This window comes from Myotis brandtii, unplaced genomic scaffold, assembly GCF_000412655.1.
Source record: "Myotis brandtii unplaced genomic scaffold, ASM41265v1 scaffold374, whole genome shotgun sequence".
Lineage (NCBI taxonomy): Eukaryota > Metazoa > Chordata > Mammalia > Chiroptera > Vespertilionidae > Myotis > Myotis brandtii.
In genome coordinates, this window is record NW_005364372.1 from 5,033,951 (window position 1) to 5,054,382 (window position 20,432).

Below are 20,432 nucleotides of genomic sequence, written 5' to 3' on the forward strand. Positions count from 1 at the left end.
AACAGACCAAGGATAGTGGTATTGTTGAGGTGAAGGTACAGACACACCTAGGATGTTATGGATTTTTATTTGTTGGTCTTCAGTAGTAAAACTGGAGGCAAGGTCACCTGCACACATTGGAGAAAACTCAGAGAGGTGTTACCTCGTCTTGGAGGTAGCTAACATCCCTGGCCAGTGCTGGGCAGGCTGGTGAAAACAGGGCAAGCTGACATCATGAAAAAGACTCAGTACTGGTTTTTCTAAAATGTTTGAAATTAAATGTGATGCTAACTTGCTATTATGTTGTTGAGAAAAATATCTAATTATTGTAAAGGATAAGCCTAAAACAACAAAATATAATTTCTGCTAGAATAAAATACTGTTTTTCTCAGGAACTTTTCTTAAGACAATTTTTAATTACAGAATTCTTGGTGAGTGTTTAGCAGTTATAAATTTAACACCAAAGGCTTAGTGTTCCATTTGTATGTGAGAGTGTGTAGGTTGTGGACAGTATATTCTGATCTAAGCACTAAATATAACACCGGTTAGGGTTAGAATCATTCATTTCAGAAGCATTTTAAATCTTTAATGTTCCTGAAAGTGTTTTTTATATATCCAGGGGCAGAACTTCGTAAGAAATTTATTAATTACCGACAACATATCCTTCAACATTATAGACTGCCTTTAACATAGTTATAATACTATACAATAAATACTAACATCCTTTATATGAACCAGAAAGAATTTACATTAAACAATATCAATATTTGGTGATTATTTATTACCATATATTATTACATACAATTTTATTTAATAGTAAGGATATTATAAATCATATTTTTTTAAAAAATGTATGCATGGCATATGTAAAGCAGTAACATTTAGAAGGAAAGACAAAAGCCCTGAAAGCATTTACCTACAAGTTAGTAATACTGAAAAACACTACGTTTGTGCATAGTAATGATTGAAAGCTTCATAATACAGCAGAACACTGGTACATGTTCAGGTACTGTGCAAACCACTTGTACAGGAAAAGTACAAATCAGACGCATCCAGGTTCTTAGAAGTGCACACCATCTAAAAAGAAACCCCTCAACATAGAGTTTTCTCTTCGTTTTGGCAACTCAGCAATGCAGACAAAGATGTATTTGGTTTGGTCTATTGTGATTTTATTCTTAGGTAAGCTTTAGTTATTTTATGGAGATAAAAATATACAATATTACTTTAAAATTTTTAATTTTATAAGTCTATAATTGCTTGTCACCATATTCACAATTTTAAAAGCCTATCTTCCACTAAACAGTACATCCAGTGACATGAAGGAAGACTAACAAAAATGCTGTAAGACTTTCAATGAAAAGTTTAAATGTAAAAATGGATTATTAATATAGACCCTCTGGTCTAATGACTAAATCTTTAAAGACACCTCATGCTGGAAACAAAATATGAAATGTTTTAGGCAAATTTGTTGTTTTCAATACTTACATTGATTCTACAGATTCAAAATTTTGACTGAAAATGCATAGAAATGACATACATATTGTCTGAAGCAACTTTTATGTACATTAACTTACAAAAAAAGGAAGAAAAGTGTACGTTAATCCTACATCTCAGCTTAGGATTCCATCATGTTTTTATATAGTAAATGCAAGATCTGTCTTACACCCTTGACATCACAGTTGAATAAAAGAATGTCAGATGGTGGCACTTCTTTTAAATCACCTGAGGACAGTAGTTAGTAGGGTGATTAATTTGCCTTACTGATAATAAAGGTCACTCTACCATAGAAATAACCTAATGTTTGAAATTAATAAAATTGCACGATTATTTTTTTAATACCAACTTAAATGGGTTGCATTCACTATTTGATAAAATATGTAAAACTCTATGTGCATATAAAATATTTTTACATGAAAAATTCAAAATATTTTACAAATAATTTTGTTCACTATAAAGCATACAATGCACCATTCATTTCATTCATAGCAATACTCTGCACCAAACATTGCTATATTCAATCTTAACACTCCTCAAATATGAGAAAAACAAATAGTTTTCACTGTACTAAGAAGTGAAATTTATAAAGTCAACATACTATTATCTTAAAAGATTACAGATGTAAAACAGTTTGTGAAAAATGTACACACATTGAAATGGGTGCTTTGCTGTAATTTACTCAATGGCCCAGAAACCAAGCTCCTGCTCTTCATTGTAGGTTGAGAAACGTGGTCACTTTAGCAGCAGATTTTCATGCTGCACCATTCAACTACCAGGGTAGAGACTTTAGCAGAGGTAAAGGGCGGTATATCTTTCTTCTGAAAACACTGTTGACATTTTAGTGCTGCTATTAATATTTACATAATAATTAAGAAATAACCTGAAAAGACATTTTACTTAAAATTTTTTCAGTGTAAGGCACAGAGCAACATTTACAGTCTAGAAGCAACTAGATTATATAATAAATAATTATCTTTTTAATCATTATTTGTTCTTTACCTGAAGAAAACGGGTAAGTAGTGCAGTTAAAACATGCCTGGATTAATAAAAATGATTGAATTTAAGAAATGCAAATACTATTTGTGTAAAATGTTATTAATTTTAAAAAGAAAAAGCATTATTTTATATAAAATATACATCCTACAGTGTTATAGGTAGAAAAAAAACTTTGAGGCACTTACATTAACAATGAAGAAGCACCAAACCACTTATTTTATGTATTTTAACATGAGATAAATGCAGAACCTAAAAATATGAGAAATAGTATACTTCTGGTAACTTTGGGTTCATAAGTTGAAAACTCAAAAGCATTTTCTTTTTATCCTGACAGAAATAATTCCAATAGAGAAAACTTTCTTATTTAAGAGTCTTAAAGTTCCCGTGAATAATTTTGCACAATTTGTGATGCTCAGAATGTGAAATGTAGATGGTATCTCACCAGCCTGTGGCATATACTTTCTATTTGAATGATTACAGTCTATGTAATTTTGATGTTTTTAATTCCTCTTTGAAAAACATTAAAATGTGGTTTGGTAATAACAGTAGGAACAACATACATCAATGCCTCCATGTGAACTTGCTGATGTCCAACATTGACAGTTTAGTAACTGTAATCTTCCACCTTTTAAACCAAAACCAAGGTAAAAATTGGGTTTGGAATTACAGGAATCTACTTGATGTCAAATCAGGGAAAGGTCCGTTTTCTGATGGATGGCGAAGGGACTGAAGATGTGTGGTAGTCTGAGAGTTATTTATAGTATTTAACTCAGCTGGATAGATTTCATTTAAAACTCCATTTGGAAACTGAAAACAGAAATAGCAATTTATTAGAATGGATCTTTAAAGTATCTTTAATCATTAAATAAAATTAAAATGTATTTTTAAAATCTTCACCCAACGTGATGTTAAACTTCAAATTACTGTATTGTTGCTAAATTTTAATTCATTCAATGAAAACATACTGAGCACATATATTAGCACATTTATAACCTTTCGGTTTCTCTAATAGATGAGTAGTGTAACTGTGTCACTTCAGATTTGGCATTCCATATATCAGGAGAGCATCTGATCAGGTGTTGCCTTCAGTTTGGATAGAAACTAATGAATCAAAGAGTAACAGTAATAAATAAGTAATGTGGGGTGAGGTGAAAGTAGGTATACAATTTGTGAGTATGTGAAACACAGAGTTTATTCTTGTATTCTCCATCTGAACAACTATAAACCTACTTTTGCCCCACAATGTATAGTCTCTGTAATAAGTTTACTTTGACCAGATTTCATCTCAAATTCTGGGGACCAGGGAATTTATTGAGATTACTACATTGGAACTGCAGATGACCTAAGTATTTCCTACTACTCATAAAATATACATGGGTATGATATCCTAAACCAATTTCTTATTTGTACTATACTTTTAATTAATAACCTGATTCTGTAATTAGGACCACTATGATTACTGTCCTAATTTCAGAATCAAGTTATTAAAATGCTTTCTTGCCTTCTTATAATGAAATTGGTCTGGTTTTTATAACTGCTACTGGGGAAGGGGGGGAGATGGACACAGAGATAGTTCTGTAGTGTTTTATAGATCACAGAGCCTTTAGACTACATAATTAGTGAGAGTTATAGAAACTTTCAGATTAAAACCAAACCCATAATTCCTTCAAATAAAATCTACCTTTAACACTAGGCTTCAGTAATCAAAATGTTGATTACTTCAAAGATCCTTCAAAACATATATTAAATATATAGTAATAATCACATAATCTAAATCTTCAATGATGGCAACTCTGTCAAGTCTTCAAATGGAAGGTATACTATTTGCCCAGAGAATGTTGGATCTTAAATAAATTACTCTCATCAGTCTAACATGTGCCAGCAATTCTCTTTAAATGTATTATCTAGAGCAGTGCTGTTCAATGGAAATGTGAGCCACATTAAAAAGTGAAATTTTAATATATTTTCCTTAACCTAATATAGCCGAAATTCATCATTTCAATATTCTTTTTTCAAATTAAATCTCCAAAATTGGAAGATATTTTTAGTACCTCTCGTCTGGGACTAGCCACATACAGAGTGGCTACCCTGCAGAGAGGGGGAGAGATATAGGTCTACGGAATTCTTATTATTCATTAAGAAGTAGTGAAGGGATCACTGTAGAGAACTCATGAGCTGATGCAAGCCCTGTTCAAAATGTAACATTACACAAGTAAGTTCTCTATCACTTACTCAAGAGTATATGAGTTAAGGTACCGACTCATGATTAAGTTCACAGCAATGTTGTGAAATAGACTATAACTAAAGGATGTTAGGAATGAGACTAAGAAAAACCTTCACTGCCCTTTTCTATTACATAACAATGAACTTAATTTTAGTCAGGATTTTCTTCAAAACTAAACTTTTAAATACATTTTTAAATGAACTATTTTATAATGGAAAAGCATAAATGCAAACATACTTTATTCCTGGGCGGCCAGAGAGAGCAGATATAATCAGGTTAACTTTTTTTTTTTGAAGTGATTTTTTAGTGTGCTTGCTGCTAGAAGGGTTTTGATGATACATTTAAACAGTAAAAATACAACATCAACCTCAACCTCCCATGGTAGAAAGCTAGCTATATTGCCCCTTTAAGCACATCAGAAAAAAACAATTCACCTGATGGGATAAAAGGAGGCTGTGGCAGATAAGACAGAGGGATTGCTAGAGAATACCAAGGAGCCCAGGACTAAATTCCAGGGTCCTTCGGAGGCAAAGTCATGCAAAGAAATATCTTTTAACTCAGTTTCAACTATATATCCAAAATACCAAGAAAATTATTTTTAAAAATCAAGGAAGATAAACCAAAATCTCTATTCTAAACAATATACTTGTAACTAATTTTACTGGGTAACTTAAGGACATATTCAGCCCTTGATTTCTTTCTCCTTTACAATTCAGCTAAATGGGATATACTTGCGTTCATAACATACTGGAAAAGCACTGGCTTATAAAAAAAAAGTAGTCACAGACATAATTAGAAATGTTCTGATATGAATGCTGTAGATAATAGATTAAATCAGTCCTGACATTAAATAAACCCTTTTAGTGATTCTTCTTACATGATAAATACATCGTTTGAGAACATCCTTACCTTGGTTAAAAATGCCTGTGGGCCTGGCAAGGTTGGACCGTACTGTATCTGAGCCACATTGCTCTGCTGAGGTTCCAGCTGATATGGGTACATGGACACAGCCCCGGCATAACATGTCTGTGGAGTTACTAGGGAGGACTGTAGATTTAGTTTGTGCTTTTGGTTTTCAGGAGCTTGTAAACATGTGACAAAATCTTCTAAGTTAGAAGTAGCAGTAGGGTATGGGGATGGTTCAAAATTCCCTAGGGGAAAGTCTAACTGTGTCCCCTGGGACTGTTGTGGTAACACAGACGAATTACATGGAATAAAGTTCTGTGTATAAGGCATAGTATCAATCTCAGATTTGTAGGGAAACTCTTGATTTGTCCCAGGTAAGTCTGAAAAGACATTATACTGTTGTAGGTCTTGCTGAGGACAATTAAAAGGCACAGAGTGGTTAGAGCTCCAATTTGCAAACATGCCATTGACTTGCATATTCTTCATTTTCTGGCACAGTTGCTGCTGCTGCTCCATGGCCACCTGCTTTTGATGCTGCTGCTCCAACTGCAGGTGCTCCTGGACCATACAGCTTGAGTTTAGTGCCCTGGACGGTTGCTGCTGGTAACCTGGACATGCCAAGGTAGACTTATTTAAAGAATCTTGGACGAACGTCAGGATTTCATCTGTTAAGTCAATGTCTCTGAAGTCATTCTCACCAGAAAAGTCAGTTCTGAAAAATTCCTCATTTTGCTGCATGTGTTTAACATCTTCAAAATCAACACCTAGGTGTTTCATAATGCTGTACAAGTCACTGTTGTTATTGTCCGGGAAGAGCCCTCCATGACCTTCAGGAAGTGTCGGGTTCATTTCCTGAGACTGACCGTTTTGCTCATGTTCCAGGATATCACTTCCCACTGGTGCAATACTGTCCTGCCACTTACTACATTTGTCCATAGATTCGTTTAAAAAAATTCTTTCGAAAGGATCACTACTTGAAGCAGGACAGAGATAAATAGACTCATCTTGTTGCATAATGGCACTAAAGAGAGAACTGGGATGGGGAGAATCCTTATTGAGAGTTGCCTGGGTAGCAGAATCTTTTCCACTAGCAACATTTTTAGTCCTTACTGGTAAGGGATCCACCATGGGAGGAAAGGGGTTGGTTGTCTCGTACAACATAGCTTCTCCAGTGGCAAACATAAAAGGCAACTTCATATTTCGTTTTTTTAGATGCTCTGTTCCTTCTTCATCTCTAAAATTACAAAAACAGCAAGGAAAATACATTGTAATTGACAGTAGGGAAAAACACTTTTTATTTGACATACATTTTTCTGTGCCATAAATTTTTTTTTTGGAAAAATTTAAATGATTTAGGATTTGTCCCAAAAAACAGTATAGTCATTAGAACAAAGATCCCAATATAAACACAAACTGCAAGAATTTGGGAATATGAGTGGGGGAGACATCTCTAAATAAAACACAAAAGTCAGAAGCTATAAAGGAAAAGATTAGCATAATTCACAATATGAAAATTAGCATAATTCACAATATGAAAATTAGGTGTGTATACATCATTTAAAACATCAAATCAAGGAATAGTATTAATAAGATGTACAAGATCCAATGAGATAAAGACATAGGTAAATATTACATAACATTGTTCTCTTAAGTATATGTACATACATTCACCATGTTCATGAGTTGGAATATTAAGTATTATAAAAATGTTAATTATCTCAAAATGAGCTATAGTTTCAGTGTAATCCCAAATATAGGTTTAGGATTACACTGTAATCCCTTTAGATTTTCTAGTGGGAACTGACAATTATTTCTAAAATGTATATGAAAATTTAAAGTGGTCAAGAAGAGCCAAGGCAATCTTGAAGGAGAACAAAAAATCCTAAACAAGCAAAATGGAAGGCATACACTTAGATATCAAATGCGTTGTGATTGCAAAAGTAAACAACCACAAACACATCATCTGATCAAAATGCAGTGCAGTAGCGGAAAGATGGCATTTTCAATAAATGTTACTGATCAGCTGGACATATATATCCAGCTTTTAAATAGTAGACAAGCTTTCATTTTAATCCAAAAATGCACCCTAATCCATTAATATACTCACTAGGGATGATTTGGGAGGTTTATGATTCCCCCTGCAAAAATTACCTACTACAACCTAAAATATAAACATAAAACTTTGTGGCACTGTAAATTATGGCTGGAGGCATTGCTTCATAAATATTGTGGGGCTTTAATAGATGTAAAAAGGAAAAAAATGACCTTGATTTCTTATCTCAAGCCACCTACGAAAATCACTTCTCTAGAGAAAATTTACAATGCACATACTTGACAAAATACTCATTTCCAGAATATGTAAGAAACTTCAAAATCAATGCTTGCTTAGAAAACCTATGTTAAGCAAAGCAATGATATATTTACTTTACAGACGGCACTAGATTTTCATCTTTCCTGCATATACCCAAGATAAAACCCTGAAGTTTTCTTTATTCTCCTCCATAGATCTACATATTTAGTTGTTCAGTAAAGTTTATCAATTCTATCTTAATGTTCTTCACCTATGCCTTCTCCTTTCTAAACATATTATTCTAACTTTTTATTTTTATTTGCAGTTTATTTTATTTACGTTTAGAAATTAAGTTTTTAAACAGGACTGTTTAAAGTGTTATTAACAATGACAGCAAGCATTCTAAGTCTTTGTGCTTACGTTAGAGGTCTCTGAGTTGCAATGATGTAATCTGGTCTTCCATTTTTATAAACCAAGCGGGCGTTAGACTGGATCCAGGTCCATCGATTGCCTTTGGTAAGAAGCCTGAACACTATCATGCCACTCTCTCCCGTCTTAATCACTAAAATAAAAATTAAAAAATTATCAAACCCAAATTTGACATATTTGTCACCAAAGATAAACTACTATATATTCCTGTGGCAGCTGTAAAGCAGTTAATCATAAAAGTATGATATTGAGTAGACAATTATTCAAACAGTTTCCTGAAACATGCACTAGGGTATATGCCCTTTTTATGGACATGTTCACAAGGAACTGCAACTTACTCCGCATATGGTACTCAGCACAGTAGAGCATATCAGCAGCATGAAGAAACTGATACCCTGATCCTCTCATGCACAGCTCTGCTTCAGTATAGCCCAAAACAAGTTTTCCTCTGTTAAAAAGATAAAGGAATAAAGCTGAAATGATGTTGTTACTTCATTCATGTTAAATGGTATCAGCTGTATGCTATTTGCTGCAATAGGTTTGACTTGACACTCAGAATTTTACATTAGCAGGTGGAAATCTATGTAACTGCTCTCTTGCTTATGGCTGCAAATTTCGGTTTTAGATCATTTTCTTCTCCTGACTAAAGACCATAAAAAAGTTAAAGATAAATCTAACAGAGCAGATTATATAGGAAAACAAAACCTTTAGTAAAAATCTAGAATGTTTGTACTCCATTTTTAAGGGGCAGGGTTTTTCAAACATCTCTGTATTTCCGTATTTGAAAAGAGAAAGGCAATGACATGGAGTATATTAGGCATTCATATATCAAAACATAATTCTCTAGAATATTTGAAAAGAGAAAGGCAATGACATGGAGTATGATATTAGGCATTCATATATCAAAACATAATTCTCTAGAAGTTACTAAACTTCCAGGGCTAAAATTCAAATAAAGTTTGTACAATTTAAAATGTAAAACAAATTAACAATCATCATCGTTATGACATAGAAATTGGGGCAAGTGGTATTTAAAAATTATAGAGTAAGATGATTTGATGAACCTGAAATTATTTTAAAAGGAAGATGATACTGAAAAAGTATGAAATAACAGCTACTATAATAATGTACAGTATTATAATCTGCACTATATATTTTACATTCCATAAGAGACTTGCTGCATTGTACAATATATCTAATAAAAACAAAACTGGAAAAGTTTTACTTACTTGGCATCACAACCAGTAGGTGTAAAGTCTAGTTTGTGTTTTGTTCTGAAGATGAAGTTTTTGGTTCTGATTTCAAGTATGGAGGGCGGCTGAAGTGGAGTAGCTATGGCAAACAAGGCTAACTGAGGGGGAAGCACCGAACCATCTTTCCCTTTCTTGTTCTGGCCGTGCAGGTACTTTAACCTCCCTTGGAAATTCATTGCCTTAAAAACACAAAAGATAGCTCATTAAAATTAACAGTTTAAAATCATTCCTTTTGAAAAGCCTCAGTCCTGGCCACATCTAAGGTTCCTGAAGCTGACAACTGCTACATTCTTTCATTCCTTTCTCCACAGGAAAACAATCCCAAATTAGTATGAGGACTGTTCTGAAGGGACAGAGAGGTGAAGCATTCCTGGCGTTTTAATGGTCACAACAAGAACATCTGTATCATTTCCTAAGTGTGCAAGTGTCCCATCACTGACACCTAGCACAGCTCCTTGTACACCGTGCACTCAATATATATTTCCTGACTGAATAAATGGTGATCAAGTACATGCTAATTTTCAAACACACATGAACTATATTCCACAGCTCACAGTATATTTCATAGCACATGGGAATCTTTCATATAAAGATAAAATACAGTTTTATTAAAACATTAAAATGACTCATGAAATCACAAAGAATGCAGAGTTCTATCAGAGTAAAGATAGAGAATAATTGTAGAAGACAGAAGAAACAAAGGCAATTGAAGCAGGAGCATGATCAATTTAGTTGTTTAAAACAGTAATAACCAGGCCAAGGAATAATTCTAATATCAGTATGACAACAGCACAAGAAAGAAAAGACCCAATTACACTCATACTCCATCTCAGAAAATACATACTAATTGATCATCACTACTACAAAAACTATCCCAAAGCAATTCTAACGCTGGGTCAGCAACCTTATGACATAAACACAAAAATCATTGCTTGCTAATGTTTAAGATTTGATTGTTTCAAATTCCTGATAATTCACAAACGTAATATACACTATACCTTGTAGTCTCTTTCTCCTGTGCTGGTGGGGTGTACTATATGTTCTTGGGGGTACACTTTGGGATAGCTATGCTGCCCTTTATTTTCTAAATAAAAAACAGGACAAGTTTTGACACAGATTTGCATGCCTCTTTCATGTGTCATAGGCAGCCTAGGAAGCCAAATTATTGCAATTTGATGAAGAGCTCTAAGATGAATGGAACTAGACCTAACAAAGGGTTCAATGATCCTCTCCACTGAGGCTACAGCATAATATGTACCTTTGGTAAAGGCTCTGAAAAGTCCTGCAGTAAGAAAACCCATTTAAAATTTAAGAAGTGTCTCCCAAACTTATTTGGGCACTTTCTCTTCTGGAGTGTCTCAGTATCCTGCCTAAACTGCTCTGTAATTATCCTACCCAGGTATTCAGACCACGCCAACAGCATCTCGTACCACACGATGATTCTGCAATCATGAATGTACAACCATTTTTCTACGTGGCAGTTATCTTAGGCATGTGGAAAAGGCCAGGATAATTTCTCTGTCTAGAAGGCATTATATCCAAAGAGAGTAAGTATTCTGCTATTAAAGAAGAGCTACATAGTTCTTCATCATATACCTAAAAAGTCCTAAAAGTAGGCAAAAGACAAGCTTCTAGATTATTTCCCTTAATCTGTGTGGTTTTGGAGTTATAGAAAAAGATTCAAAAATCACAAATAATGATATTTTAAAAGTGATTTTTCTTAATTATTTGATGAAATAGATTTTTAAAGCCAAACTCAAATATAACCAAAGAATATCTGTTTCATTTAAACTATTTTATTTACAGTGGGGCCTTGACTTACGAGTTTAATTCGTTCCGTGACGGAGCTCATAACTCAAATTACTCGTATGTCAAATCACTGTGACGTTCGCTGCGCCAACTAGCGGTGGGGTATCTGAAGCTGGCTTGTAACCCGAATTTTTTTGAGCTTGCAACTCAAAGCAAAAAATCAGCGAGAGAGGGATCGTATCTCAAAAAAACTTGTTAGTCGGGACACTCGTAAGTCAAGGCCCCACTGTATATAACTTAATAGTAAATGACAGGGTCGTAAGATTTTGCCTCTTACCAGAAAACCAGATGAATTATCCAGCAGACACCGCAGTCGGCATATGAAGCACCTCTCCATAAATGAAGAGTTTTCTGGAGGAAGCTGGTCTGAGTCATAGTAGACTGCTGGCTGGAGGAGGCCATTTGCTTCTGGAGAAATAACAGCAACACAAATTTACTTTCCACTTTGCTGTAAAATTAAGTGTTTAGATAGTTGAAATTTATGTTAATTTCTAAATTGGAGTCTGTATAAGAAGATAATCATTTTCAGAAAAGGAGCTAATGAAAAGAAACTAAAATTTACTGAATATCACTTTTATCTCACAGAACTTCACTCAGTTTAAAATTTCTACTGACCAATTACTGCTAACATTTTCCCCACTTTCAATGCCATTTTATTTTTTTTAACACTTCCACAAACTTCTGGAAACACTGCTTGCATTGAGAAAAGGTTTTTTTGTGTGTTTTTTTTAATACTGGGATATGCTAGTTTGCTTGTTTCTTAATTGTGTGCCTTTTAAAACACAGAACATTTTACACACACTCCAGAATTGAGCTTGTACATTCCTTCCCATCTTTCACAACAGTATGAGTAATTTTATAAAATGCATTACTGAGTATGGCAACACTTTCCCACTTGATAGTCATCAATGGCTGTCATAATATTCCTTAGATATATTCATTTTTTATTAATAGCAAATAAAAATCATTACAAATAAAACAATAAAATCATTCACTTTTTTTTGTAGAAAAAGAACATTCCTTAGCTCACCAGCCTCTTTGTGAACTACAGGTACAGACACATGGCTTTCCACTACTTTCCTACCCTCACCAAGGAGTTCTTTGCCCCTTAGGTTCTCTGCCTCTTTTCATAGCATTATATTAAAAACCAAAACACCAAAGCTACCTTTTTAAAATTTTACTTATTTATTTTAGAGAGGGAGAGGGAGGGACATGGATTTGTTGTTCTACTTATTTATGAATTCCTTGGTTTCTTGTATGTGTCCTGACTGGGAATCAAACCTGCAACTCTGGCGTATTGGGATGGCACTCTAATCATTGAGATAGCCAGTCAGGGTCCAAAGCTATCTTTTTATAAACATTCTTACCATCAATTCTTTGTCCAGAGTCTGTACATTGTGAGGGGTTTAATGCCCAGTGTAGCTGACGCTGAAATTCAGCTCGGTCTTCAGTATGGATAAGTTCATACACACTCTGATGTATGACATCAGACTAAGGGAAAAAAATACAAAGAAATAAAATAATAGTACCGATTTAAGAAATAAATATGACATACTAAAGTAATTTCAGAACCTAGCTAGATTAGCGATGAAAAAAGCAAATGGCTTGCAGAGCTCTCCAGTTACCCAAGACAGGAAAAGCTAGAAAGCGACTAGCTCTGCAATTGATAAGCCAGAAGTTATTTGCCACATAAATGTTTTTCAGTCAAGTAAGTCACTTCTTCACTCCTTAACTACAACATATTACATTCTGCTTATTTTTATCCCCTTTTGATCTTCTAAGTCCTACATTTTTCACAAAACCTTATGGAACTATCCAGTTGTCTCTGACTTCTCTAAGCCGAATAGTACTCATTATGTATTTTCTTTGTTTTCTAACAGTTTTCTATAGATTGAATTACTCTAAGTAGACTCCATAAGAGTAAGGGATATGCCTTTACCAGGGTAGAATTCTTCTTCCGCCACTTGCCACTCAGCATGTATTCCAGTGATGAGCCCTTAATCCTTAAACCAGTATTTTTCTTTTTTCTTTTTAAAACTGCAACTCATGGTACTGAATACATTTTCCATCCATCACATATGTACATATAGACACATGGAAGTTTCACAAAACACTTTCTGTGATAACACTGTGTATTCTATTTTATGCCATACTAAGCAACTAAAAAGAATGGTTGATAGTGAATCACTATCAGTATCATTGCCCACTAAGGAGTGACAACGTGCAGTTCAATGGTGCCTAAGCCACCACCCATGTCAGACACGAACATCTAGGCTAACGTATACATATAGGGAAAAAATAGATTGGGAAATAGCTAATCTCTTTATTTCATGATGGATAGGAATTACATTATCAAATAATTAAGATAACTAGGTAATTAAGTTTCAAACAGGCCTTTCCACAGACATCAGTGTATTTTCTTCATAATTTAAAAAGTCTGAAAGAAATTCTAAGGCTGGGTCAGCAAAATTATCTTCAGGAATATCTTCAGAAATTGTGGTAACAGCTAGTTTCCATTATTTTAGCTCTCTAGAGAAATCTCCCTATGAACTTGACCTTGTAGCATTAAGCCATCTCTATGACAGCTATTACACAATTGCCAGAGTTATCATCTGAAACACAGATTGAAGTATACACATTCCCTTTAACACAAACCTTTAGTGGCTTCCATTGTGTATAGAGCACAGATTAATCTTCAGTTTATATACTAGTGTGAACAGTGCTTCTCAAACCAGCAGTCAACATCACCTGTGAGCTTGCTAGAAATACAAATGCATGGGTCTCGCCTTCATCTACTGAATCAGAATACTGGGGGGTTTGAGGCCTAAAGATTTTATAAAATTTTATCAAGTTCTTCAGGTGAGTCTTATGCAGGTTAGAATTTAGGAACTATTAATACATAAGTATACCTAGCATTCAAGTGTGCTCAAATCACATCTTATATTCTTTTCCCTCAAATATATCAAACACCTTACTCACCAGTCCACTTATTCACTATTCATTCAATAACATAAAATAAACCAGACACATTCACCTCTTTGAAGGACTTCCAGTCGACAGCTATAGTACTTCTGTCTTTTCCTCCCTGTGTTCCCTCCACAACTGTCAACCCATCTGAATCCTACACTTTCTTTAAGTTAGCTTAAATACCATTACCTTCAGGAAAGCTTCCATAATCCCCAAAAATCAGAATTAAAGGTATAAGCCATGGTATTTTGCTTGTACCTTTACATATTACCTCCTTCATTTCATAGTTGCCCTATGTTCTCCAGTGGATATCCTTACTAATTAGATGGCAAATATCCTCTTGCCTGCCCCATTCAAACCCTATCTGCCCCTTACCTGAATGTTTCTTTTATATAAGAGTTCCTTCTTAAGTGAAAGGAGAAACATAATATCCATAAATTCCATAAACATTTAAGGAAATCATAATGTAGTAAATTATTAATAGTATCAAATATATTAGCTGAAAATATATAATTTTTATCCTATAGCACATTTTATTTGATATTTTATATATAGCAATTATCAATTGTGTCCCTAAAGTATAAGATACATAAAAAGTACAGATTTTTTTAATGACCTGAGATAAATATTTACCTGCTGAAATCCCAGATAATCTTGTATAGTAGAAGAAGCATAAAAGACCAAGGCATCTGTAGTGACAACCAACACAAAGCCATTCAGAGCCTACCGAGAAAAAAGTTATAAAATCAGTAATGTGACTAATATTGTCACTCATAAATATTGACTTCAATTAAGGCTGTTACTTTTATTGCTAAAAACTCTTCTCTTCAAAATGGCTAAAATGATTACAAATCACACACACACACTCACAGACATACCATATATCTGGGGAATGGAGCACTACATGCTACTGCAGTGCAAATGGAAGTGGAATGCGACGCTGGGTGACTTCTAACTCAAAATGAACTGGAAATAATTAAACAACCCATGAATGGATTCTCCATTTGCAATTGTCATCCTAATTATAAGGAACTATATTTATTAAAATGTACCTGTAATAAGAATTCTCCTTCATGAAAGTTCAGGCCTTCCCCAAATTTTGTTCTACAGTTATCCTGGATTCCATTTCTGTCAGTTTGGGAGGATTTTAATGCAACTATGGAAAAACAATGATACAGTAAGTAGTTTTACAAATAAGTAGTTTCCAAGGGCTCTGAGGGAAAACCTCTATACACTAAACCAAACCAAACCAAACACACAAAAAAGAAAATACTGGTGTGTACTGTAATGACAGTAAATAATCCTTTGCCAATGGTTGATTTCCAACTCAGATGACAGATTCTTAAAAATAATTTTTGATGGATTCCCTATATAATTTTTGGAATATAACTTAGGAGTTTCAAAGAATTGCATGGTGCAGCTATAAATACTCCTCCCATTCCCATATACTTACTTATGAGAATAAGGCTCATCAGAACAGAACCTATAAAAATGATTTTAATACCTACAAATAATATTCTAAACATCAACGAACTAGTGGTGGTAAAGAGAAAGAATCAACCATACACCTTATCAAGAAATATATTTCCATTAAATTTAGAATGTCTTGACTGGTTTTGGGGTAAAAAACTGTCGGTATTATTACAGGGTGCATGTTAAATCTATAAATCAACTCATGAAGAATTATATTAATGATGTTGAATCATTCTATCCAAGAACATGTATGTTTTCCCATTAGCTCAAGTCTATATTCTTTATCCCACTAGAGTGTATTAATGTCATCCACAATAAAGATTCGCACATTAATTTTTTGTGTTTAATCCTAAGTATCAGACATTTGTAAAGTGGCTTCTCCTTCATTACTATCTTCTAACTACTTGTGAATAATACAGGGTGTCCCCCAAAAATGTACACACACTTTTTTCCAATAGCTCAGTTGATGTTTGTTTCTTTTTATATTTAACCCATGGAATTAATAATTACTCAAAGTGTATATACATTTTTGGGGATACCCTATATATATGAAAGGAAGGCTGATGGCATAGTGGGATGCTTACTACTAGCAGTGGCATACTGTAATGTTTTTTCTCATTTTTCCCCCCTCCCATCTCTCTTTCTCATTGTGTGTGTGCACACACATGCATGTGTGTATTTGTAATGTGGGAGGCAACAGCTGAACAGAAATAATAACTACTATTTACCTATGCAGAATTTTTCCAAGCACTCTCAAATATTATCTTATTTAGAAGCATGTGAATGTTGGTGTCTGACATAATTAAGTTCACATCTTAGCTCTGCCACTTAACATGTGAGCTCTTGCAGCCTGTCTCCTAATATGTGAAGTGATAACTGAAATAAACCAACCAACCATCCTGCAGGATTGCTGTGAAGAATAATGAGCATGTAAGTGAAGTTCCTGGCATATGTTCAATAAATGGAAGCTTTAATGATCAGCTCCATTTCCAGAGCTTATGGATTGACTAGTTATAAAGTATAACCATTTAGATACAGCCACAATATCTTTCCATTTTTCTATTCTCTTTTAACCTGTGATATTTAAATAAGATAAACCATTAAACAAAACTGACTTTGACTTTACTTTTAAGACTTCTGATTTCAGTAGACTTATATGAGAAAGATAATGAGGCTTGGTGAAAAACTAGAGACTTACTAATAACCAGCGTTTCTCTCGGTCTGAGCAAAGCATCCTATATAATAAAAGCATAATATGCTAAGTGTCCGACTGAGTGTCAGACCACTCGACCCGTAGCTATGACATGCAATGACCACTAGGGGGCAGATGCTCTGACCGGCAGGTTAGCTTGCTGCTGGGGTCTGGCCAATAAGGACTTCGTGGCCAATCGGAACTGAGCAAGAGGGCCAAACATGCCCTGGAGACCTCCCGCGGTCCCTCCTTGGCCGGCTGGCCCCCATCAGGACTGGGCAAGACCGCGCCCGATCCCCGGCCAGGCCGAGGGACCCCACCCATGCACAAATTCGTGCACCGGGGCACTAGTCATATAAAACCGTTTCTTGTTTGAAGTATATGTTCTGGTAAATCATCAAGCGCATGTGTCACACTGGAATCTCATGCCAAGTTCTTGCCTTTGCAGAACCTGAAACATATCTCTTTGAAAGAAGAGGCCAAAAGTCTGGCCTCTGCATATAACAACTGCAAAAGGCCAGAGAACAGATTTCCTTAGGCCAAAAAAATACTTTGAGGTAAATTAATTGATCTAACAGTTAATCAAGACCAAAGGAAATGCTTAATCTCTTCTCATTGAAAAGACTTTTTCTCTTTTTCTATTCTGTAAGTTTTGTTATTGCTGTTTGCTTTCTAATGGCCAAATTTGCTTAAATGCATTAAAAACCTCATGATGTCAGGGTTAACTCCACCTCTTTTCCAAAATTTCCAGTATGTGGCACAATTTAAGAGTTATACCAAATATTAGTAAGTTTTCTATTAAAATGATATAAAAATGTAGACACAAAACTAAAACTCTTACATTAGGAAACAATCTTGAAAATTGACACGCTTAAACTCTCTAAATTATCTTAGTAGGAATCTTTTAAAATTAATTTTTAATCAATAGAATTGATGTTATTTCCAACTAGAGTTATTGGGCCACTGAGAAGATGAATAAGAAATGAAAGAAACTATTCATCTCAGAGTAATTTACAATTTGTTTTTGGCCTTGTATTGGGGATATTAGCCAATGTAATTAGACATTAGACAGACTGCCTTTAAGTAGGGAATCTAAGCTATGGAAATAAAGAACTAGAAAAGAATGTCAAAAATAGTAAGCACCAAATGAGATTTAATTAAAGTATTACAGGAACTTGAGACAGAAAAGAAAAGAAGAAACTTGTTCTAAACAGCAGCGCCTACCATTCTAAATGTTGGCAGGATATTTAATATGTATTACTACTGCGTAAGTAGGAAAAGTGACAAGTGCATTTTGGGGAAGGATCACTAGAGGGCACTTGGAAAAACAAACAAATGTTTCTGTTGCTCTCATATTCAAGGTTAATAATCAATAAAGGATTTAAGTAAATATTTTGCAAAGATGAGTCCAGGAAGGGTGAACTCCCTTTCCATTGTCATTTACAATGTGATGTTTTAGAAAACTTATTTTATGTCCTGGCCTTTCAACTCCAGCTATGTAATTTATGCCTCCCATTAAGTTTGATCTCTCAGATGTCATACCTACTACCTCTCCCTTCTTAAAATTACTAGAAGCTATAGTAATACTACTCACTTTCACATCCATTTCATGCCTTGATTAGAAAGCAACAGAAGAGTCAGAAAGTGACCGAGGGCACTGTCATCAGTGCCTCTTCCAGCATCTGATTGGCCATGAGTAATTTCCTCAATAGTAATATACCTACTGAGCACACATTGTATGTCAAGCGGTTTCCATGTGTATTATATCTTATTTAATGTTCATAACAGTCCTATGAGACTGGACGTTCTTGACCTTTCAATATATTCGGAAACTGAGATTTATGGAGGTTAAGAACCATTTCCAAGGTCACAGAGCTCCAAGTGGCAGAGCCTGGATTAGAGGTCTCCTGACCCTGAATGTGTGTGCTACTATTAACCACTTACCACACGTCTCCCTCTGCTAACTCCCTTCGACCTTTAGTTTCCTCATCTTTAAATGAGGACAGTGATAGATCTGGAGACAAATTCTTGTGAAGGCTAAAATAACATGGGTGATAAGACCTGGAATCTATAACTCACAGCTATATGCTGCATTTACACACCCTCAAACCATTATGGAAAGCTAACACTAAGTGCACACCAAGAATAGGGGAGTATTTTCTCATCTCTAAGCAGAGAGTATTAACGAGTATCCAGTAGGACTTCTGTGATACCCACAATGTTATCTACAACGAAGATTTGAAAGTACTACAAAACAGTAAATTGTTATAAAAACTATATGCCTAGTTAGATGCATAAGGACACTTTAACATCATACCATGGGAATTAAATACACGACAGTTCATAGAAAGAAAATGTAATCTCTTACAAAAAGTCACCAGCTGATTCTGCTACTTGGGGAGCATTTTCGTACTAAGCAGACATTTGTTAAAATCCCATCTGTGGGATTACCACATCTTCCGAAGTGTACAGATGTGACATTGAACATTCAGTGGAATCTACACTAATAAAAGAGAAACATGGTAATTGGCGTACGAGCTACCCTTCCCATTGGCTAATCAGCATATCCTTATGCAAATTAACTGTCATCCAAGATGGCGGCCGGCAGCCAGGCAGCTGGAAGCGAACATGAGGTTTGCTTGCTGCAGTGACTGCGGACTCCAACCCGGGTGATAAGACCTGGAATCTATAACTCACAGCTATATGCTGCATTTACACACCCTCAAACCATTATGGAAAGCTAACACTAAGTGCACACCAAGAATAGGGGAGTATTTTCTCATCTCTAAGCAGAGAGTATTAACGAGTATCCAGTAGGACTTCTGTGATACCCACAATGTTATCTACAACGAAGATTTGAAAGTACTACAAAACAGTAAATTGTTATGCCTAGTTAGATGCATAAGGACACTTTAACATCATACCATGGGAATTAAATACACGACAGTTCATAGAAAGAAAATGTAATCTCTTACAAAAAGTCACCAGCTGATTCTGCTACTTGGGGAGCATTTTCGTACTAAGCAGACATTTGTTAAAATCCCATCTGTGGGATTACCACATCTTCTGAAGTGTACAGATGTGACATTGAACATTCAGTGGAATCTTATCTAATAAAAGAGAAACATGCAAATTGACCGTACCTCCGCTGCACTCACAAGTCATGCCCAAAAGCCACGCTCACATGCCAATCAGAGCGGCTATAGGCAAATTAACCCAACCAAGATGGCGGCCGGCAGCCACGGAGCTTGGAGCAAGCAGGAGGCTTGGTTGCCCCGGCGATGGAGGAAACCAAGCTTCCCGCCTGCCCTGGCCGGCTGTGGGCTCTGCTCAAGGCAACAAAGTATCAATTATAGAAGATAAATAAATCCCAGATACCTGCTTCCAGCCAGCCTCAACTGGGAGCTTGGGTGGCTG

General features: G+C 35.1%; 1 protein-coding gene across 1 annotated transcript in view; it reads right to left on the reverse strand.

The window, feature by feature from the left end:
- Nucleotides 1-1,122: 1,122 nt before the first annotated feature.
- Nucleotides 1,123-20,432, reverse strand: part of AHR (aryl hydrocarbon receptor) — a 32,272-nt gene continuing 12,962 nt past the window's right edge. The window contains exons 3-11 of the mRNA XM_005872351.2: nt 15,403-15,506; nt 14,984-15,073; nt 12,751-12,874; nt 11,661-11,791; nt 9,551-9,753; nt 8,660-8,769; nt 8,313-8,454; nt 5,606-6,836; nt 1,123-3,279 (exon numbers count right to left, since the gene is read on the reverse strand). Of these exons, the coding sequence (XP_005872413.1) occupies nt 3,136-3,279; nt 5,606-6,836; nt 8,313-8,454; nt 8,660-8,769; nt 9,551-9,753; nt 11,661-11,791; nt 12,751-12,874; nt 14,984-15,073; nt 15,403-15,506 (2,279 nt within the window). The 3' untranslated portion in view covers nt 1,123-3,135. The remainder of the gene's footprint in view (nt 3,280-5,605; nt 6,837-8,312; nt 8,455-8,659; nt 8,770-9,550; nt 9,754-11,660; nt 11,792-12,750; nt 12,875-14,983; nt 15,074-15,402; nt 15,507-20,432) is intronic.